This window comes from Euprymna scolopes, chromosome 40 (genome assembly GCF_053919585.1).
Source record: "Euprymna scolopes isolate OS-2025 chromosome 40, ASM5391958v1, whole genome shotgun sequence".
NCBI lineage: Eukaryota > Metazoa > Mollusca > Cephalopoda > Sepiida > Sepiolidae > Euprymna > Euprymna scolopes.
In genome coordinates, this window is record NC_136521.1 from 19192004 (window position 1) to 19217003 (window position 25000).

General features: G+C 34.0%; 2 protein-coding genes across 7 annotated transcripts in view; both read left to right on the forward strand.

The window, feature by feature from the left end:
• Positions 1-25000, forward strand: part of LOC145265412 (uncharacterized) — a 305510-nt gene that overhangs the window by 36826 nt on the left and 243684 nt on the right. For 4 of the 6 annotated variants that reach the window (XM_080121240.1, XM_080121243.1, XM_080121242.1 and 1 more), the window contains exons 1-2: positions 22856-22975; positions 23806-24711. In XM_080121240.1, the coding sequence (XP_079977366.1) occupies positions 24613-24711 (99 nt within the window). In that variant the 5' untranslated portion in view covers positions 22856-22975; positions 23806-24612. Of the gene's footprint in view, positions 1-22855; positions 22976-23805; positions 24712-25000 lie in introns of those variants that run through there. The other 2 variants (XM_080121241.1, XM_080121244.1) reach the window with 1 other exon arrangement.
• Positions 340-837, forward strand: LOC145265338 (uncharacterized). The gene has a single exon (XM_080121106.1). The coding sequence runs from the start codon at positions 340-342 to the stop codon at positions 835-837; it is 498 nt and encodes a 165-aa protein (XP_079977232.1).

Below are 25000 nucleotides of genomic sequence, written 5' to 3' on the forward strand. Positions count from 1 at the left end.
GCCATTGGAAATTGAACATTGGAACGTACAACATAAGATCACTGTTTGTGTTGTCACGGAATTAGAGAATGAATTACAGAAGATCAAATTTGATGTTATAGGAGTGTGTGAAGCCAGACGCAAGGATGTCTCGTCCTCAACAGCAACGGACACCACTTATGCTATAAGGGTGGGAACACCTCCTAAAATGGGGTCGGCTTTTGGTCGACAGGAAACACTGCAAACTTCAATGGTGTTTTAGATAGTGCGGCCCAGCTCGCCATCAGGATCAACAAGGGATTCCTTAACATTATCCAGGTTTACCTTCCAACAACAGGCCATAATGATGAAGAAGTGGAGATGGTCTACAAAGATGTCGATAAACTACTTTTTACCATCCTAATGGGAGATTTCAATGCCAAGGTTAGAATAGGAAATACAATTGAGTCAAGTACTGGTCTATGCGGTTATGGAGCCAGGAAGAGTAGAGGTGGCACCCTTGCTATATTTGTAGAACACCACCAGTTAAAGATCATGAACATGTTCTTCAAGAAGAAACCAAACAGACGCCTGACTAATGGCATCACAAAGAATGAAATTGACCTTTTCCTTACCAACAGGCCACGCACTGCGACTGATGTTTCAGACATCAACAAATTAAACACAGGGAGTGACCACCAAATGATCAGAATTTCTCTTACAAAAGATACCAAGCTAGAGAGGAGAAAGCGTATCAAGCGACACAAGAAATTAAACAGCCAGAGTCTAGCGGACAAGTCATTACAGTTCCAGCTACTACTGTCCAGCAGATTTGAGGCGCTAGATGAGAAGATCCAAACACTGACCACAACAGAGTGATACCAGAGATCAGCCAGACCAACTGGTCAATACAAGCCATTGAAACCAGACAAACTGTCCACAGTTACAAAGCAGCAAAGAAAGAAACGACAACAGATGAAAAAAGGTATAAATGTTCAGCACATCGTGTACATTGAGATATGCAAGACCTTAAGACACAGAATGGCACAAGAAATTTCAAACTTCAATAAATAACAAATACTACAAGCTCTTGAAATAAACAAAAACATTAAGGCCATCAAAAGAAGGCAGCGTCTTGGCAGAAACAACATCACTTATCTCAAAGAAGAGGCACTTTAATCCATGAGATTGACAAAATTGTTTCAAGGTGTGAGGAATTATATGCTAACATTTACAGCATCAGAAAACCAGGACAGACTCCAACTCTTCATGTTTAGAATACATCTAAGGAACATCCTCCACCCATCCTCCCATCGGCTGAAGTCAGGCAAAGCTGCAGGGGAGGATGGTGGTACTGTAGAAGTATTACAAAGCGGTGATGAACTCATTGTTGAGATGTTTACAAGACTGTTTAATAAGAGCCTCTCCAGTAGAAAAGTTCCAGATAGATGGAATGCATCAGTGGTCACCATTCATAAGAAAGTAGATACTGCAAATATTAAAAATTATCGACCAATCGGTCTTCTGTCAGTGACATACAAGGCGTTCTCTAAGACGTATGCTAGGGTTATTAGACAGTCATCAACCACGGGAACAAGCAGATTTCAGAGCAGGTTACTCCACTATCGACTATATCCAGATTGTCAGTCAACTGCAAGAGAAAAACCAATGAATACAAGATTCCACTGTGCTTTGCTTTTGTGGATTACAGAAAGGCTTTTGGCTTATAAAGTTTGATCCACTGTTCACTGCCCTTGAGAACCAAGAAGTTAACTCTACATACATCACCTTGCTGAAAGACTTGCACAATGGGGCTACCTCTACTCAAAAGCTCCATTTTGACAGCAACAAGATGAAGCTGGAGAGGGGAGCAAGACAAGGTGACAACATCTCGCCCAAACTATTCACAGCCTGTCTTCAGGATGCGATAATCAGTCGGATTAAGTGGGAGGGTATAGAAGTCAACATCGATGGCGAACACCTGTCACATCTCATCTGTACTGATGATATAGTACTGATGGCACACTCTCCTAAGGAATTAAATGACCTTATAAACATCAACTCAAGCAAATCGGTTAGATTCAGTATGCATCTTGGAAAGACCAAGCTGCTAAGTCTCCAATAATCTTGGAAAGACCAGCTGCTAAGTCTCCAATAATTGTTCATAGAAAACCTCTCGAGGAAGTTGAAAGCTACATGTGCTTGGAAAAGAAAATTATGAAAGGTGAAGATCTCCTCCCTGAAATATAGAGAAGAATATAATTGGGATGAACAACTTTTGGAAAAGTGGATAATATCACGAGAAGTCGAAAAGCAAATATGTCAATCAAAGGGAAAATTTTCAATGATTATACACTACCTGTAATGATCTACAGCAGTGAAACAGTGGGACAAAACAAGAATAAAGAACAAACATCTGGATCCGCCAACAAACAAGACTTATTGACATCAATACTGCCATAAAAATATCCAAACACAGATGAGCAAAGCACGTAGCCAACCAACATGACAACAGATGGTCCATTAGGACAACGGAATGGACATCTCGTGAACATAAGAGGTCAAAAGGGAATATCAAGAACAAGGTGGGTCCCACATGGCAGCGGATAGCTCGGGACAGAGATAGGTGGCTAAAGTCCAGGGAGGCGTTCCTTATTTAGTGATAAACCCTTATATATAACATTTGATTTTTGAGAGGAAGCAGAACTGAAGTTTTGAGGAATTGCTTCTCAATTTGAGCCAAACTTTTCTCCATATTTGACCTGTATTTCTTGAATTGCTTGTTCATTTTTAGATTTTTTTATTGTTGGGATTATTCTTTTTAGATCTGTTATTTTATTGTTAAAAATATTATCTGTTAATTAACTGCCTTTCAGAAAAAATAAATAAAAAAACAATTAAAGATTATTAACAGTAGATAGCAAAGATTCGTATTGAAAAAAAAAACAAACTAACAAGAATGCTTTTACATAGTTTGAAATCTTCCGAATTAGGTTGAATTACCCCTTACCTCAGTCAAAGTAATGAAAGCCTGTCACCTAAAACTTAAATTTCAGTGAAAACTAATTTTTAAACTCTTGTGAACAAAGAAATTCTGAAAGATTTCATTGTTCTTTCAATTTTTTTCATTGACTGTCAAAATGTAAAGAAGTAACTCATGATAAAAAAAATATATCAAATACATATGTAAGTTTAGTTGATTCTTAGGTTTTACAGCATGTCAACCATTGTTGGATGATTTTTATTCCAAAACTGAGTACAAACTCGACTTTGCAATTCTGTTCTGTACAGCCCCTTTCTCAGAAAAGAGACATTGATTGTCTCTTTCTACTCCATTTCAGAAAGTACTTGACTTCTGATGCAATCCTCCTCTACCCATACAAATCAGATATGCCCTAAGATGTCTATAATATGGTTGTCTTCAAGTTCAACGTGAACAAGTTTCTGATGAGTCGTTCCACTTAAGTGAACAAATTTACCGAACTTCCATTACTATCGATTACTATATTGTCCTTTTGACTACTCTACACTCTTTAACCCTTATCCTTGAGTAGCCTGTCGGCCTTGATAAGTGGTGACCCTATGTAAAATATATATATATTTCGTTTGTGCCAGCTGTAAATTGGGGTGTTTGTCTTGGTTTCTTCTGAAATAATTAAAGTTTTATGGTACCTTTTTAGACACAAGAAAATCCTCAGACTCTCCAAACCTAATTTAATTTGTTTTTATTAGTTTTTATTGTAAGTAAAGTAAATATATCCTAGAGTTCACTTGCCTATACAATATCACAGATTTTAAAAGCTTTTCGCACTTATTTGATAAATGGCCCTATGGCGTATATTAGAGACTTCGTACTTTAATATAAAATATTTAACATGCTTGGAATTTTTTTATGGCGCTGGTTTTGTCTGATCACCGTTCCTTAAAAATATTTCATGCTTCCTTATATTTTGTTTGGTTTTGGCAAAAGTGAAAATATAGATGAAAATCTCACAAGTTTATCAAAACTTTGGAATAGCAAACATTGAGAAGTTTGTTAACTTAAAAAAACAACAACTTTCATTTACATTTAAAATACCCAAAACACATGAGATTCTACTTTTTAGGAGATTATGTGTGAGCACAATGAAATTTTATTTTAGAATTTAGAATGGGGGTTAAATATAATGGAAACTGATCCCATTTCGGTACATTATAACTTTTTAAGCAGTTAAGTAATTTTTACCACTAATTCTAAGACCGATCAGCAAAATCATAAAATCACATGTAATTGCTATATTTTTCGTATTGCCATCCGGACTTAGGGTTAGTAGTAGGAAAGAAGTGTGGTTTTTATGAGTTTTAACAATATTATATAATAATACGATAGCGTGTGTGTTGTTTATTTTGTATGTCACGATTACCTCCGAGTGACTATTGTTAAATTATGGATTCACATTTCTTATAATAAATAATTTTACCAAGAATTCTTCATAAGTTTTGGTTTTGGTTTCGATTATAGCTGATAGCACTCAACTATTTTTCATAAGTTTCGGTTCGATTTAAATTATAGCTGATGGAACTCTAGTCGTCCATTTCTTTTTAAATAAATAATTTTATCAAGAATTCTTTATAAATTTTGGTTTCGGTTTCGATTATAGCTGAAGGAACTCAGCTGATGCAGCAAAGTCATATGAATATATTTTTTTTTATTTTTGAAATCGCAACTTTATAATATATAAAAATCGATAGAATATTATCTCTATGATAATACATACGAAATTTGCAAGAATTAAAATCATCAGAGCATTTCTATTTACGACATGAGCACCAGTATCAATATATTACATATGAATAAGTCCACTCTGGAATTTCCACAAGTCCCGCTAGTTATTATTTGCATCTCGTTCTTTTTTATAGCAAAGCAAATCAATTTAATAACCCACCAAATTTATATGATTAAAATAAAATTTAAAAATTCATAGAAGGAAGGTACATAATAGTTAACGAAGACCAACGCCCTCTCCATGTTAAAAATTGTTTTCTAAATAGTAACAGTATTATTTAGAAATTCGTCCGTAACAATGGGGGGGGGGCGGCGTTGTTAATATTTTGTTCTTACATCGTTTTCTCATTTTAACTACCAATCGTCGACTATTTTCAACTGTTTATGAAAACTTTCAAGTAGTATGTTGTACACTAACGACGAACTGATACAATTTAGCTTTGTTTAAAATCAAAATAAACCTTTTGTTGTCTTTCAATTTGCAATGCATTACAAGGAAAATATTTGAGAAAAAATATACCCGGAAATTACCCAGGGATTTATGTAATAATTTGAAAATTTACGACCCCCCCCCCAAAAAAAACAAAACAAAACAAAACAACAAAAAAATCTCTAGTTACATATTTATAAATATTTAAAAAATCGGAATCGGGAATCGAATCTGAATCGGAAATTTCAATATAGATGAAACTACTCGATAATTTTACATAATTTTCTGTTATGCTAACTTTTTCGTATGTCACAAGTCAGAGGTTGTTTTTACATCAGAGTGCTATAGTAAAGAAGCACCTTATTTCATATATAAATGTCATACTACTCGAATATATTACATGATTTTCAGTTTTGATTACTTTTATGCATGTCGCAAGTAAGATTTCCTTTGTTTTTCATATGGGTGCTATACTGCACAAGTACCTTTTTTCTTGTGTAGAATACTGTACAAGTACCTTTTTTCTAATTTCAAAATGAAAGAACTCGATACTTTTCTGAAATTTTCTGTTGTGACAAATTTTCTGTACGTCAGGGATAAGAATTTGTTTTTTCATCTGAGTGCTATAGTGAAAAAGCACACTATTTTTCATATGTAAGTCATACTACTCGAATATTTAACGTGATCTCTCACACGCACATACACACAAAATTACTTTTATATAATAGAGAGTATTAGTAATTACTTGGAGCGTATATTGTAGCGCGTTTACTTTGATTACGCTAATATACGTTTAATTTATTCATTTGTTCATTATTATACTTATTGTGCTTATATTTAGTCTTGTGCAAGCAACCCCTATTATCTCATTACGCTTATTTATAATACTATCTTTATGATTCATAGGTTACATTTTCCTTTTATTATGTGTGGATTTATTGGGCTTAACTAAAATGGTCCATTGCATGGATAATTATTTTTCTTTTAGCTCTTTAGTATAGTATGCTAGTGATATAACAATTTTGTTTGTACCTAACCTACTAATGCTTTTTTTTATTGCTGCCATATGGTTGTTATATCTGCATCTAAACGTCATTCTATAGAACCTATATATGCTGTTGACTGTTACAATATAAGGACAAATGTTTATTTACGCGCTGATGAGCTTGCTAAGTTGTGCAATATTATAATGAATTAACTATTATATATTTATATACCAACATTGAGCCGAAACAGCTGTACACATGTTGTTACCAATAAAAGCGTAACATTTTTTAAAATGAGCAACACTATGAGTGTCTTTCCTTGTAAAGTGGTGTGTTTAATATTTATATATTAGCAATTCAGCCCGGTTTTGCTCGGGGCCTATGTACTGTTCATAACTTTATGTGCATATGCATATATATATATATATATATATATATATATATATATATATATATATATATATATATATATTTAAAAGTTTAACTCATGTCAAGGTAACCTACATCTAAAATTTCAAGTGTTTAGACCCAAAATTAGCGGAGGAGTTTGGTAGAGTTTTCACATGTCAAATCGATGAACTTTGACCGCTTGACAGCCAAATTTCTGGCCCCAAACCGATTTTTTTCCAAATCTCAATACCTCTTATGCCAAATCTCGAGTCTGTAGACTAAAAATTGACAGAGTAGTTTAGTAGGGAAATGTACACACACAGACAAACACATACACATACAGACAGTTTCACTTCTCAATTCAGAGAAGTATTTTTCATAAGACTCCTTGATAGTATTCGCTCTGTGGTCACATGCATTACTTCGGTCGTCCTTTTTCTACTAATGAGTCAGTCACTCCAAAAGCCACTTGGATGAAGTGTTAATGAATTTGTCAGTTGAAAGTGAGCAAAACTTTTTTTTAACAGAAAGGCTTGACAAGAATTTGTTTACATTGAACTTGAAAACGATTATGTTGCAGTCAGCCGAGAAGCAGCCCGTAGTGCATTATAGAATAATATATGTTATGTTATTATGAAACTCGCCTGAACAGGCACACTTCCTTATTTTGAGAGTGATCTATAATGGCACCATTCTCCAAATCAAGCGAAAATAAACGATTAGAGAGATCATACTCTTGTGACTGTTTAGAAAAATACCGTTCGCTCTTCGTGTGCAAATATCCAAAAATTACCAAAAAAAGTTTTTTCAACAAATTTCGAAATGCAACTTTAAAAATTGGATAATTTTGTTCTAGGCAATACCAAATTACCTTGCTCATTCAATAAGACCTACTAGTATCTTCTAGTCGCGATTAGTCATAGAGTAAAAAAAAAAAAACGGTTATTTAAAGTTATTGAGATCGGATGGAATTGGTTGTTGAGATAAAAAATAAAAATGAATTATTCCCAGAAGATTTTGGAGAGACCATTTTTTTGCTGCTTTAACGGAATCATGAACATGTAATTTGATATCTAAAATGTTGGAAATCCTTGTTTATGGAACGAGTTGGAAGCTGAGGGCTGGCCTCGTGAGAATCTATTGGCTGTGGGGTTTGAAGTGTGCCGGGGGTAGGGGGGGGCGAAGAGGAGGAGGAGGAGGAGGAGATAGAGAAGATGGAACAGGCGTCCCCGGCTTCTCGCTGTACTTATGCACGCGTATAAGGTATCAGTATCTTCTTTTAATAAGAGTACTTACAGCATTCCGAAACAAACGAACATTATTACAAGACTGCAATATCAAAGCTATTCTATAAATACTCCTCCCTCTTGATATTAAAATATGAATATAGCAGACGTCAAGTTATATACATGTTTCTTATCAGTTACTGTGTATAGTAACTTTTGTAACGTTTTCAATACCGAATAAATGTCTTTATAGTTCTTCTCTTTTACACATTCGTAATCAGTGGTGCTAGACAACTAAAACTTCTTATCATACAAAAAGAAATAGATACGTTTACTGAGAGTTTTTTATGGTTTTATTTCTGAAGAGAATCGACTCACAGCAGAGAGAGAGAGAGAGAGAGAGAGAGAGAGAGAAGAGAGAAAGAGAGAGAAGAGAGAGAGACGCTAAAGTTCTTTTAGTTAATTAATTGCTTAACTCATTTTCTTACTTAAATCAAATGGATGACACACAAACAAAGATCTTCGGTGTAACATTTCGCTCTTGGCGATTCTCAAAGTTTTCTTTTTACTATTGGCTTCCTACACGTCACATGGCAGAATCACATTATTCGAGGTCTCCAGTTCGGCTCTTCTCAGCAGACTGACTGGAAAACTCAGCTCGACAAAACATGACGTCATTACATTTCTTTACTGTTGTGTCTAGATTGTCTGACTTGCTGTCTTTTGTGTCACCGATCTCGAATTTCATCTCTAAGAACGGATTTTATTTTGCGAGTTTAGTGTCATTATGACATGCTCCCAGTGTGCATATGTGAAGCTTAATGTTAGCTAAAACAATCGCTATTAACAAAGAGTTCCTAATATATAACACATGCATGTAGTCCTCCTAATTAAGAAACAAAGTACTTTTGACAGAGAGCGAAAATATTTGGTCATGAGCATGACCTTAAATTACGTTTGGTGCTTTGGGTAGTGTGTATTCACGTTTTAATATGGTTTAATAGAATATATCCGATACACAACACTGAACCGGATCCAGCAGCAAGGCCCCAATCAGTGTGCTTCGAGGGAGTATGAAGTCACTATTCAGTTGTCATCACGTTCAGTTCCACTTTGACTCAGGGTAGGTATTTTCTTCCTTTTCACTGCAGGAAGATGGGGCACAATGTCGGAAGGTGGGACATGTCAAGCCAGTGCCCTTAAAGGAGAAACCCTTTGACATTAAAAAATTGCCTGGGTAGCCCCGTCGGTATTTCTCAGTAGAAGCGCCTCAGGCAGTAAGCAATAAACTTACTCCACCTCAAAGAGGGAAGGCAAGGGCATGGAAGGGTAGATCTACCCAGAACCATACGTAAACCTAACAGATGCTGGTTATTCCCTACTAATGGCCCAAACTCAGGTTGTGTCGAGGACGTATCCTCAACTGGTGTGAACATAACCTACTCGTGCCAGTATTGCTAAAGATTTAATCTCTATGAGTCAAATCGAGGGACGAAATGACTTTTTTACTTTAATACTGTTAAGACTGAGCTCGTGTCTTTCAATCGTATGCGTATCCCTTTTTTTCTTGATATTTTCATTGATGGTTCTGGTCTTGTAGGGAAATCGATTCTGAAACTGATTTTTCTTTCCCATTAAATCTTTCTTGAATTCATGTATTAGATCCATTACTGTTTCTGCTTCTCTAAACACTTTCTCACACTTTACAAACCTACTATCAATTGGAGTACTGTTGTCACATGAATCTCTGCCACATTTGATGGTCCATGATAAGGTGCAAAACGTATCTGTAATTTGATTTGCTTCTTTCTTATTTTTTGCACTATGTCTCTTTCAGACGCGATGTTGCTAACCTCAGTCTTTTATGCTATGTGTTCTTTCACAATTTTCTGATCTGCTTTTTTGTTCCAGCTCGTTTGACTAGTGGTGTTCATCAATTCGCTGTTTTGCTATTTCATTGTAGTACAACTTCCTATTGCAGTAGCTTCTTTCAAATAACTGTAGGTTTGTGGAACTCTTTTCCTGCTGATTGTTTTCCTTCCATCTATATTCTTGATCTTTTCAAGATCATGGCCAATAAGCATCTCCTATCTTTACGATAATCATATTTCGTTCTTGTTAACTTACATCAAGTGATTTCACGTCTGGAATGATCTCCATGAAAAAATAGAACCTGGCCGGGCACTAAATGACATTCGGCGGTGAGGTCCCAAATTGGAAGCTTTGGAGAGTATGGATTCACTATTTAGTTCGTATTGCTTCACGATCCATTCTGGATCCGAAGTGCGACTACCTATCTATATCCTGGGCATGAATGATATCCGATCGTGAGGTGCCAATTTGGGAGTTCTGGTAGTATACAGTCACCATCTAGTTATCGTTACTCCAAGTTTATAGTAACGCTGAGTGCTCCATCATTGAGTTTAATAGAATCGGCCCCAAACCCAATATTAAACGGCATCTTGTGTTGAGATCCTAATTTCGGAGTTTTTAGAAGTATTGAGTTACTCCTAAGTACCATTACTTCCAGATCAACTTTGAATGAAGTGGAAGTACCTGCCAACGTCTCTTCTTTCGATCAAGTAGAATTTCGGCTGGATAAAAAGCAAACTATTTTCGGATATGTTTCGGTTAAGTATTAGCCCCCATTCCACCAGCAAACGCATCTTTTGAATCCTTCCTACCTTTTTATCCATCTGCCGATATCCCAACCCTACCAATTATAAATCTTCCAATACAAACTGCATCCTGTGTTGAGGCGCAATTTTTTAGGAGTGTGGAGTTACTCCTTTGTCTCCTTTATTATAAGTCCAGTCTGATCCAAGTAGTGGTAGTACCTGTCAAATTTTTATCGATTCCTTAAATAGAATCTATTTTGGTGCTCGTCTGAACTCCAATCTCTGGTTCCCCCTCGCTAATCTTTTACAAAAAACACCCGTCTAGCTGAATCCACTGTCAAAAACTTTCCCCACTCTTTATCTATGCCTAAATCAAAACGTAGATTCCATGAACAAAGCTTCTTTCTTAGAACTGCACGTCTGTGGAACTTTGTTCCGTCTGACTGCTTCCCTCCTGACTACAATTTGGATGTCTTCAAGTCCAACGTAAACAAATTCCTGATGAACCGCCCCCTTAAGTAGACACTTTATTGAATATCCACACTAACGTACTGTACTTACAATAACCCTTATCCCTGAGTGGTTTCCGGGCCTTGATAAGTGGTGACCACCTTGTAAAAATTTTTTTTTTTACATTTAACGAAGTCATCTGGAGTCATCGAAGATGCGGAAAATTAATAGAAATTATAATCTAAATAGCAATATGATGTAGGCCAGGAAGAGTGTTTGGGTAGATATTACGTTTGGAATGTGATTATGGTTGTTTTGATAGTTTCAAGATTGGGAGAAATTTTGAAATATACAAATTTATATTTTGTTATTAAAATCATTTTAGAATAACGAATGTGCGAAGAAAAGGTTTTCAGAATGGAGAGAATATCAAGAGAAAAATAAAATAGAATAGCTTTGAGGTGAGTGGGCCTTTTACCTTTTGTTCCCTTCAGCTTAAACTGGAGAGCTGATTGAATGCGTTAAGTTGTGTGTCGAAATAATACGGCATCATGTCTTTTGGCCAAGATCAAAGTGTAGTATCTGTTCTTCAGATGCTGCACTTAAGATGATTTGTACCAGTCAATGGAGGGGAAGCCCTCTATACTGGGACAATTATTATTTTTGGTAACCAGAGTGCCCCCTTTTTGCCTACTTTTAGGGGAGCTGGTTTTTACCTCACATTAAAAACGGCCTTGTGCCTAATTTGCTCAGTGGGGGAGCAAATAAATACCATCTGTTCTTCAGATGCCGCACTTCCATTTATTGTTCTTTGTCAGTGGACGAACAACTCTTCACGACTGAAACAGTTTTTTAATTTTTGTACCTTTTCTCCACGTTAAAAACGACCCTGGTGTCTAACTATGTCCCGTGGGGTGGCATTGTAAATAGGCACAATAACACGCAATCTATGGCATCAGTAAAAGAATGGAACACAATGTATACAAGTCCTTATCATATTTATTACTATTGTTCAAAATTTCATCAAAATCTATCAAGCAGGTTTTTAACCCATGCGATGATTTCTTTATTGTTGAGATCTCATCTATAATAAAAATAGAATCCATCATTTACATTTTACAAAATCACTCGGAATCATCAGACCCCGAGTGATATCGTTAAATGTAAATGATGGAGATAATGCATAGGAATTATAATCCAGATAGTAATAAGATGTAGGTCAAGAAGGGTGTGTGGATATGTATCACGTTTGGAATGTGATTGTGATTGTTTTTTTTACAAGGGAATCACCACTTACCGAGGCTCAGAGGCCACTCGGGATAAAGGTTAAAAAGTGTACAGTGGTCAAAAAGACAATATAATAATCGTTAGAAGTGTAAATTTGATAAATTGTATTACTAAAGGGGAACGGCTCATCAAGAACTTGTTTACATTGGACTTGAAGATAGCCATATTGTAGTCAACTGGAAATCAGGTAAATGGAAGAGAGTTCCACAGGTGTACAGTTCTAAGAAAGAAGCTTTGATCATGGAATCTACGTTTACGTTTAGGCACAAATAAAGAGTGAGGGAAATTATTGATAGTGTTTTCAGCCAGACGTGTTTCTTGTGAATGGTTGGCGAGGGGGGGGGCCATAGATTTAAGCTCAGACGAGCACTTGCATGTAAATAAGGATAGATCGCAACGTCTCTTCTGTGAGAAAGAGGTTGCAGAGGAGAGAAAAGGGCATCTTCCACTAGGCTACAAAGTCTATTCTGAACTCTGTCAAAGCAGGATAAGATCTTTCTAGCAGCTTCTGCCCAGATGTGACACCAATACTCCATTCTTGGACGTACCTGGCTCTTATATAGGTAGAGAATTGCATCAGCAGGTAGATATCTACTGGAGTAGACTTTTATGCTATACCCTATCAAAGGCCTTTGATATGTCAAGAGCAATTGCCCTAGAAAGGAAACATTTGTCGATAGTTTCTCTAATCCTATAAGAAATAACCGTAAGCACATCCGCTGTAGATCTAGCAAAACGGAAACCATAGTTCATTGTCATTAAGAAGGTTATTTTTGCTGAGGTGGTTGACTACTTCTCTATTTAACACAGATTCAAGTAACTTACTTGTGACGCACAGGAGACTTATTGGCCTGTACTGAGAGGGAGATGAGCGATCACCTGAATTCTTAAATACATTTTGGTAATTTCAGTGTGTAGAGGAAAAAGGAATGATAAAAAAATATTATCTATATATATAAAAGCGAAAATGTATGTATGTATGTATGTATGTATGTACGCTTTTCCTCGATGTCCACAAAAGACTTCTTTCAGAGAAGCGCTCGCTCGCTTCACAACTTCTTAAAACTTTTTATATCATCCATAAATTGTAATATCTCACACTTAACCACGGAGCTCGCCTGTCTATTTAATTTTATTGACTTTCAAACGTTAATTAATCCACATTTCCCGCATCGGCACGCGTTACATTCGGTTTTCGGTATAAAAAAAAAGCGAAACTCGACTCTAGAGCCAGTGAACGTTTGGTCAATGTCGACTTCGTCATATCAGACGGGGGAGCGGGTTTTTAAAAACAAACAAACCGATTTATTGACCTCATTAAAAACTGTCCCGCACAAAATTCTAACTGCTGAATACCTATTGCCGTCACGTCAATCAAAAACGCGCACCTGTTTTTTTTTCACACTTTACTATTTTCCAACTGCGCGTCGTAAAAGCTTCACGGGCACCTGTTTTTTTCACACACACCTACAAACATCCGGGCAACGCCGGGTACCCCTCACTAGTTTATTATAAACGAATATGTGAAGAAAAACGATTTTCAGAATTTCTGTTGAGAGAGAATCGATGGAAAAATAACTAGTCTTAAGAGTGGAAGTTCCGCCTTTTGCTCCCTCCAGCAGGGTTGGGAAGTTGTGCATATGTACAGAGTATGTTCGTATTTCACCACAATAAACTCTTGGCTATGAGAAACCTTTCTTATTTCGACTCTTCATTTGTGAAGGAGCCCTTAAAAAACTTTCCTATATTTGGATCAATAAAAGAACAGAACAGAACGCTGCATGTAGAATGTCTATTTAGAAAATGTACGTCTACAGACGACTCATATACAAATCATGAATTTGCATCATGAATAAATGGAAGCAGAAAAAAACCTGTAATCAAAATGAAAATGGCATTATTCAAGTTTGTTCGATTTGTCGTCAACTAAAAACAAAAGAAAAACAAACAAACAAACAAAAAAACAAACAAACAAACAAAAAACAAAAACAAAAAAAAACAAGCAAACAAACTAGAAACAAAAAACAAAAAAAAACAAAAAAACAAAAAACAAACAAAAAACAAAAACAAAAACAAAAAAACAAACAAAAAACAAAAAACAAAAACAAAAAACAAACAAACAAACTAATAAACAAAAAACAAAACAAACGATTAACTTGTTGCAGTGTTTCTAAACCGTTTATATTTAAATTTCAATAAATGTGTCATAAATCTACAAAATAGGGGAATAATAAAGATATTTTTTTATTGAAATTATTTATTTTTTAAGACATTAGAATTATAGGTTCAAATTCAAGTATGTATAAAATATTAAACTGTTTTTAACGCCAGTACTCATTGAAAGCAATTTAAATTGTTTTAGACTATTAAAATAATTTCCAACGTATTGCTAATACTTGCTCATTCATTTACTTGTTTGTATTATCAATTATTGTTTGAATTCATGTTTTGAAACATGGTGTAAATCATAAGCTCATGACGTCACACCAAGTGACCCATGGAGACTATACTCCCTTAAAACTTCAAATATGTACAAGTTGTCTCAAAATTAATAATTTAATTTTTTCTAATCTGTAATTTTTCTAAAAAACAAAAAACAAAAAAAAATTCGAAAAACATGTTCAGCTTGTTAGAAATATACTATGCATAATATTTTATCGCTTTATGCTTTATTGCATTCTTTTCAAAATCATTAAATTGTAAATACAGAAGAAAGAGTTTTTTTTTTTTAATTGTATGTATTTGAGTAGCAGCAAATAGCGAAATATGGAACAAGTTTCAAGATAAATTTGGTAACGCCGACCCTGGAGGTCAAACCAATGTGAACCAATTTAAAAAAAATAGAACCCGTACATGAGAATAAAAAAAGGTAGAAGGCAAAAAAAGTTTCCAGTAGAACTGAATCCAACAATTGTTTATAAATAAACTAATAACAGCCAGGTTTTCAATAAGAAATTAATACATGGGATTTTACGTAACGTTTTTTGAAAAAAAAAAAAAAGGATTTATCACATACAAATGTCTAATTCTTTTTAAGGAAGAGATTATATTCTAATCTAGCGTTAAGGTGATCTGAGTTTGTTGATTAAATTGAACAAGCAATTATGTAAAATCATTTTATTCAGTGACGAAACAACTTTTTACATTTGTGATAAAGTTAATCAGTTGTATTTGCACGAATGAAAAAAACTGAATTCATGGAATGGAAAATGGATTCCCAAAAATTAAACGTGTGACCCGGAATTACGAAGTGATCTATTTGTTTTGTTTTCTTCAGAATCTTCTGCCACAGCCATCATGTATCTATACATGTTCCAACATTTTATAAAGTCTTAGCTTGTGAATGATCGCATTGTTGATATTGTTGTATACCAAGAAGATGATGCACCATGTCAGTACATTATAATCGTGCGAGAGTACTTGAACGAACACTTTTCAAATAGATAAATTGGTTGGAGAAGATCCAGATCATGGCATCCACGTTCTTTAGACGTAGTCTCTCGGGTACTTTGCATGGAGTTTCATCATAAATCATAGCGTACCAGAAAAAATTATAACATAGCCATTAAAATTATAATATACGCCAATTAAGACCACTTATCGACCAAGGGAGATAACTGTGATGATGTTATTCAATCTTATGGTCTGGTGAGTCCATTTTGTTTTGTTTTGTGTTCGGTGTACATTCGAAGAATAGAGTCTCATCGTACATTCAAAGGGTTTCGCGTAATATATCACGTTTAGCGGAAAACATCGGAAATAGTTTTTAATGTTTTAGAGCAATTACGGATAGGTTTGAAACTTGTAGAGACACAGACGTATGTTCTCAGTTGTTTAGTTATTTCCCTGCGATCAAACTTGTGCTGAAAAAACAAACACACAAAAAAACCAAACAAACAAAAAACAACAACAAAAAAAAACAAAACAAAAAACAAACAAAAAACAAACAAACAAATATTGCACATAAAGCAATGACGTCTTATACATATTGTTAACAAAGTGAACAAATTGAAAGACAAAGTTAAAGAAAAATGGTTTCATCAAAATAGTTAATTAATCCTGTATATCCGATTTTAATGAAATTTAAAACATATGCATAATACACTAATCCAATGTGTTCTTCAACATCAAAGCTCATACTTACTATATTAGAGAACGAAACAGGAGGAAGGAAACAAAACGTAATATGATGTTATGTGTACCATGAAAAAGTACATCCTAGTGATTCAATTCCGTGCAACGTCCGATATTCCTGCCAGTATATATATATATATATATATATATATATATATATATATATATATATATATGTATGTGTGTGTGTGTGTGTGTGTGTGTATATGGGACTCCCAGGTAACGGTAGGTTGCCAAAAAGTGAAGCGGAAAAAAACAGTGATTGGCAATTGTTATTGAATGTAGTGTTTATTAGCAGATTTTAAAAGTCGCAATAGAATATTTACGGGTTTAATGTATAAGCCAGACTAATATTTAAAACAATAAAATATTTCAGTTAGATATTAATGTAAGAAAATAGATTTTGGAATGTTAACAAAATAATTAACGGAATGCAATTATATTTTTTATCAAAACAAAGAAACAGTTTTGAGATATATGCGTAGTCAGTCAGAGAAAGAAGTCAGAGAGCCACGGAGTCAGATAGCGGACAGGACTTTGATTCAGGAGAAATTTGGTTCTTTAAGTCCTCAGAAGCAATTCAGATGAAATTTGTGTATTTTTATAAATTTGTGTTAATTGTAAATTTTTGTTATTGGTTTCCACATTTTCTACTTTTGTATTAATATTTTCCCTGTTTTGTGTTTTTTATCTGATTTATTATTATGTCTACTTTCGGGAAAAGCTTGAAATTGTCATATTTCTTCCCTCCATTATCTTGAATTGCTGTGTAATGGTGGGTGCCCTATACCGTAATTTTTGCTGCTTTGTTGATAATAATATACCTCGTGCTAATGAACAGCTTGGCATCATTAAAGATCATTTTCGTCTCTGAAATGATCGTAAACTAAACATCTGTTGATGTTGAATTCTTGGAACGGATAAAAATCATTATGTTACAAACTTGTTAATCTCTAAACTATATATATATATATATATATATATATATATATATATATATATGATGATTGCAACGTCTTATTAGACGAGTGCCACTCCCTCAGACAAAGACATGAGCTCTAGCAGGCATGACACTGAAGACGGCCATTGAGATCAATTATTACATGCTTCTAGCATTTCAAGCCTCCACACGTCACAACTTTTCCATCGCTACAGGACCATTTTTATAGACAAATGCCTGAGGGAGTATCTATACACAGATGATGTTACAGAGTCTTAGCTTTGTACGACAGCTAAGTCTCTCTCTCAGTTCAAAATGATGAGATCCAGCAACAAGCCAGAGCAGTCAACAACAAGTTAAACTGCAGACCACCTTAATGCGGGTACTGGTCTCCCGCTTTATGCTTTTTTAAATCAGAGATTAGCTTCTCCTAGAAAGGTTGCCTTCACCACGGCTTACGGGAGGCCCCTCCACCCCAACACACACATATATATACTCACAACCACACACGGTGCTAGTTGGCTGTTGACCACGAAAAAGGGCTCATTCGCCCTTTGGAAGGTCTTGTTTTTAATCCTTCAGGGAGACTAGCCACCCTCCTCACCAAACAAGTCTGGTGAGGGAACCTGTTTAGTCGCCGGTGACCCGACCATGAGGCAGGTAGTACTGGGTTACATGGTACCAGTAGCACATGACATGACCTGACACAAATATATATGGTACCAGTAGCATATGACATGACACCAAATACAAATATACATGGTACCAGTAAGCATATGACATGGCACCAAACACACACACACACACACACACACACACACACACACACACACACACACACACACACACACACACACACACATATATATATATATATATATATATATATATGTATTTAAAAAATAATATATATATATATATATATATTTGTTTTTGTTAGCGAGACATTTTTTTATGAATTCAATTATTTATACGAAACTACATTTTTACCTAAATGCGAGTTGGGAATAATTTTCCCTTTGACCAATTTGGTACCCCCAAATGGGCAGCGGAGTATGTATTGTCTATTTTTTCAAAATATAATTATCCACTGACACATGTTTCCTCGTCTACGATTCATCAGAGTGGCTGAATCTAGCGAATCTCGTTTATAATTAAAATAAAAAACAATCTCTCTCTCTCTCTCTCTCTCTCTCTATATATATATATATATATATATATATATATTATGTATATTATATATATATTTATATATATATATATATATGGTGTATTTACAATTGTTTCAAGACTGTTCGGACAAATTCAAACATTATGGCGTTTGAAAAATTTCACAAAAATAGCATTTCTTCAAACTTATTGAATAAAAAACACTTTAACAATAAAATACTATGGGATGCGATATAGGTAAAATATTTTCGCTTGCTTTCTTTTCCTTATATGGAAATGGTTTCCATAATGTTTTATTGTTAAAGTGTTTTTTATTCAATAAGTCTGAAGAAAGGCTGTTCTTGTGAAAATGTTCAAACGACATAATGTTTGGATTTGTCTGAATAGTCTTGAAACAATTGTAACTAACGATGAAATACACTATTTGTTGCTATTAACCCATTCTAGGAAGTCTTGGTGTTTGTTAAAACAATACACACACACACACACACACACACACACACACACACACACACACACACACACACACACACACACACACATATATATATATTCATAAGTTTCGGTTTCGATTCAAGCTGATGCACACAAGTCATATGGATATATTTTTATTTTTGAAATCGAAACTTTATGAAAAATCGATAGAACATTAACTCGTTAATAATATATATGAAATCTGCAAGAATTAAAATATCATATTTAAGCGTTCTTTACGACCGGGCTATGCTGGGCGTCCCTGCTAGCTTAGATAAATACTTTCGCAGTTTTACCAAAAGAGCTACAATAATATCAAAGCGTCTCCGCTAGTATATATGACGAGAATAATGGAAATAGTATTCCGACAAAATAGAGAGATAAAAAAGGAACAAACCAAATAATGTGTTCATTTATGTGTCGTCTTTATTGCGAGACTTCTTCTGGATGAATGAAATTAAGAAAACAAAACACCAGTACAAATATTTGAAAATATATTTTTGATGAAATGAAATGTATGATCTCAGAAACGAAAAGTCGTTGGAAAATCAAAAATAAGGCAAAGCATTGTGAGATTATTTTTAGGACATCATATAGCCGTTAGTATATTTAAAAAGATATGATTTTATTCATACTCTTTTTTTGAACAAATATGTCCGTTATAATTCAAAATTGGATGTACAATCTGAAATGAAATAATTGTATTTTTGTTATGTAATCTATTGACTGATTATATGTATCAATTATTATAGGAGGTGTTTTCTATGATTCGAAAGAGTTAACCTATGTCTAAATTAAATTGTGTTTTTAATTTTTTAATACGAGTTTACTTATTAATGACGATACATTATAGAAACCTCCATATTGTTTAATTGCGCTTGATTTTGCTATAAGTGCTGATTCAAAAAGTCTTCGATGTCATTTATTTGAAATAATTTTAACTATTTTTGCTTGTTTGAAGTCAAAAGTATGATTATGCCGCAATGAATGAGAGAATAATGCATTCAAAGAATTGCTATTTCTTATATCCTTTTATGTTCATTAAAACTTTTCTCTAATCTACGTTGGGTTTCACCAACATATATATGATGGTAATTTTGTCAAGGAACAGTATATATGCCTGCATTGGAAATTGGTTTGTTTTGTTGTTTTTAATGTTTGTTTTATATTTTATGATGTGGTTTGTATGATTGGAATTTCTAGTTTCTTTAGTGTGTTGCAAAATATTGTATTATTCTATACTGTTGGCAGACAAAGCCACATATATTAACACTGATTTAAAAACAGTAAATAAAAGTATTGAGACTTTCATTAAATCTTTTAAAACAACATATAAAAAGCAACAAAATTTAGATATCATACATTGAATGCCACACCAATATTCCGTCATTATATAGCATCCCTAAAACTCACAGACCGGATATTCCTACGCGCACCATAATATCTGGCATCGGTAGTGCAACGCACAAAATTGCACGTGCCATATCCTACATCCTAACTAATGGGCACTATCAGCACTTCCCACATAAAGAACTTCGGAGATTTACTCAACAAGATAAAAACATTAATATACATAACAAAACTATACATAGATTAGATATAACACCATTATACACTGATGTCACCATTAAAAATGTTTAAATTTACCCCATAAACACTTTAAAACGACACCTTTATAAAAATTATTAGACTTATAACTGACATAACTTATTTTCAATTCAATAACAATGTCTACAAGCAAAATTTCGGTCTTCCTATGGGTAACCCATTCGTGGAATATATTAGCTTGCCTTTTCTTAGAATTCCTAGAATTTGGTCCTTTCAAATCTAGATTATCTAACAACGAATATTTTAGATGCATTGCCTAAATTTTAATTTTTCTTCCCGATAAAACGCACATAGATAATAATATTAAAGACAAATTAGACTCAGTCGAAGCCCCCATAAAGTTTACCTATGAAACAGAAAACAATCTTAATCTCATTAATCTCGCAATAAAGACGAAACGTTGATGAACACATAACTTAGTTTGTTCCATATATATATATATATATATATATATATATATATATATATATATATAAGTGATGGGACGATTCAATATTTTTCCCGATTCAGATACAATTACCAATTCCGATTCTTTATAAATCTCTAAATATTTATTATAAAGTTGTTATATTTTTCTGATTACCGTAAAAACACGTGTTAGATGTGCATATATTTTCTCAAACGTGAAAATACACTTGCGGGGATAATCTGCAGATTTGAGTTTGACTGGTAGTTTAAAATATATAAATATTTAGTATTATATAATAATTACCAGCTGCAGAATATTTTGTTTCAAATAAAATCAAATAAAAAATATATGATTAAAGGAATCGTTTTGGCATCGGAAATAAATACCAATTTTTCCGATTTCGATACCGATTCTGATACCGTAAAAAGTTCCGATTTTTCCGATTCCGAGTCTGATTAATCGTCCCAACACTAATATGTATATATATATATATATATATATAAATATATATATACACACATATATATATATATATATATATATATATATATATATATGTTTTGATTACACACACACACGCGCGCACACACACAAACACACACACACATATATATATATGTATATATATATATATATATATATATATATATATATAAAAGTATACATGTTTTATGATGGGTAAACAGAACAGTCTTAAACAACTTTTACGAAAATTAAAAATCGAGATATGATATGAAACCCTATGCGTAGAATCTAATATTCAAATTTGATGAAAATCGATTACATGATTTTTATTCAAGAACCTGTCTTAAGATTGAAGCTTACGCTTAGAGGCACAAGAAAAAAAAAATAAAATACAGATAATCTTGTTTAATTGGCGTGTAATGACTATGGATCAAATTTAATAGAAATCTTGTGTAATTTTATTCTAAAATATGAACTTGTGTCGATACCATCACAAATGAAACCTTTTTAACATTGGTGTCGAATAGCTATGATTGACATTTGACAACTATCATAGTATTTGAATTCTCACAAAGCACTTTCACCATTGTACTGACACATGGCATTAAATTAAATTAAACTAAATATTGCACACATTTGGACTTTTTACGCCTGATAGCTAGGTTCGAAAATTTATTATTATCGATTTATTAGTTAGGGGAGAATCTTTTAGTACAAATATATAAACAAACCTAGCATTATATATATATATATATATATATATATATATATATATATGAAAGGAACTTTGTGTGTGTGTGTGTGTGTGTATGTGTATGTTTGTGCGAGAGAGTTTGTTTCTGAAGACATCACAACGGCATGTACTTTATGTATCTGGCAGTGATCTTAGGTTTGTACCGGAATGTCTTCGATAAGTATTGATAATCGAAAAAATCCGATGAAAGAAGGGGCAGGCAATTTATTTAAAGCACAATTTCACAATGATACTTGACTTTTCCCTTATAAACTTAAATTCAAGCCATTATCACCGCACAAGAAATAAGGCCAATCATATAAAATCAACAGTAGGCTCTTTGATATGACAGAAACACGTTCGAAATAAATGTTTCTGTTTAGAGCCCAATTAAACCATAATGCTTGACTTATTGTAAAATTTAATTCAATCCGTTATATATAATTTTCTTTTATAAAATCAACAGTAGGTTCTCTACAGTGCAATGTAGGCTACAATATATTGTGGACTAAGCCACTGCAGGGTGGCATGTGAAGCTTCTTCCAAGTGCACCGCGATAGGTGTCCAACTAGAGCAGGCAATCAATCGATTTGATTTAAAAACCAGATTTCACCGTTTTGATGAAAATCAAAATATGAAAGGGTGAAACATTCGTTGATCATCATTCAATCTCGGGCAACGCCGAGTCTCCCTCCTAGAATATATATATATATATATATATATATATATATATATATATATATATATATATATATATATATATATATATATATATATACGTCTCAGGTGTTGTATTGTATTACAGAATCTATAAATAAACTGCAGCTATTGCTAAGGTCCTTGCAACGACCTAAACGCAGCCCATCACCGGCAGAACCAACGTTGGCAAGAGGCAAACACAGAGCTGGCTTTCAAGTCTTGCATCAAAAGGGGTAACGTTCATCTTTATTTTCACATATGAAAAGTTTCAAATATATCCAGTATTTTCTACTAATGCTAATTAATGTATCTGTTTCACAGATTTGTTGGTTCTATTAAATAGAAACTTTGTATTTTGCTACTTAAAACAACTTTATTATTTGTATTCTTCCCGTTTATTTTTTATGCTTGGAAGTTTTGAGATATTGTGTTTATTGATCGATAAGAAATGGGAAAATTTCTAGATTGACATTTTCAGCCAACCGACTTAAAATTAAACTTTACTGTTTTAGGCGATTACATGTAAACACGCTGGAAAAAAGAAAAACAATAAAAAAGCATAGTTATTTTAATACTTAGAGTGAGGGATTAGTTTAACGTATAAATTTAACGTAAAACGACCCCATATTCCAGGGACACTTTTTTAGGGCAGTTAACTAATTATTTTTCCATAAATCTTAAATTCGAATGGCAATGTCATAAAATCGCAATTAAAGTAGACTCTCCCCTAAAAACGTACCGAGTATATTTCACACAGTAAGAAAGATTAACTGCCCTAAAATGCTAAAATTGCTCGGAAATGAGGCGAATTAAATTTATATGCTCCTATAATAATAATAATAATAATAATAATAATAATAATAATAATAATAATAAAGTATTTCAGTCTGTTTATTAATCGCCCCCACCCACCAATCTGATTATTTTTGAATGAATTAGCGGAGGTGTTAATCTATAATAATATTGAGAAAATGTTGATGTTAACTATTTTCTGGATTGTTTATATATATATCCACATTTATTTAATTTTGAATATTAACTTTTACTTTTTTTTTATTTTCAGAGCCTGTTGGTGTTATAGCCTTCGCCTCTAATTCGGCAGATATCTTAAACTGCTACCCTCGTTCGTTGTTCACCCACACGCGCAGGAAAAAAAACTTACAATCGCACCCCCTTTCTCTGCTTGCTTCTTCATCCACCATCTGCAAAGAGGTTGCTTACCTTGGCTGAGAAAAAAAAGAAGAGAAGTAGAACAAGAGAGAGAAAGAGAGTGGAATCAGTTACAGCTCTCGGTAGAAAACGAAGGCAGAGGGAGATAGCTACAAGGTGCTTTTATAGAAGTTTTGCGATTGTGAAAGGACTACTCGAAGACAGTGGTGGCTCATTGCTCCTCATAGCTGCCAACATGGAATGGTGTGCTCTGTGAGGAAGGTAGTTAACGCTACCGCCTCCGTGCCACCGACTTCTTCTTCGTCTTCGTTACCTCTCGTCCATTACCCCAATACTTACAGGCTTCTTCATACCACCATAAGCCGAAGCTAGCAGGCTGGTCTCAGTGAACACTCAAACAAAACACAACAAAAACTTGCTAGCTTTTACGGCACATCAAAGAGCAAGAACAAAGCTTGTGTCTGCAACCAAACCAAAAGGTCCACGAAAGAACTCAAAAGTCCTAAAGGGCCTCAACCGAAATCCGAAGTTCCAGTCAACGAAAACCGAGGACGCAGGTAATAATAATCGTGGACCTTCTGTTGCAACACAAGCTCTGAGCCAGCCATTTCGGGTGTTTTTCACCAACAAGAAGAAAAAGACCCTTTGATTTACCAAAATTAATATTTAATTGATCTTTTTGGAGATAAACAGTACTACTATGACTGTTACTGGAAATATGAACGTCAGTATTGACGGGGGTTCGCCCTGGGGTTTCAGGCTACAAGGGGGTGGAAACTTCCCCTTACAAGTCCTCAAGGTAAGTAAACCTTTGCACGATATGTTTCGGAGTGTTTTGGAGGAGGATTAATAATTTATATTACTTAGACTACTGTATCTGGAGTGTTATTCTCACAAACTTTCGGCCGATGTAACTTCCGACCTTCTCGGGTGTATCTTATCGAAATCGGGAATTTTTATGTCGAACTCGGAAATCTGTACGGAATTTAAGACGGACCTGTTATTTAATCCACAAGGATAACTTATTTTCATTCCGTCAACCATGACCGCGTAGAAATCAAGTAATTCGTAATTTTGTTCTTAGTATC

Excerpts from the sequence above, each read along its gene's own strand:
- LOC145265338 (XM_080121106.1), top strand. The coding sequence starts at position 340 with ATGGTCTACAAAGATGTCGATAAACTACTTTTTACCATCCTAATGGGA.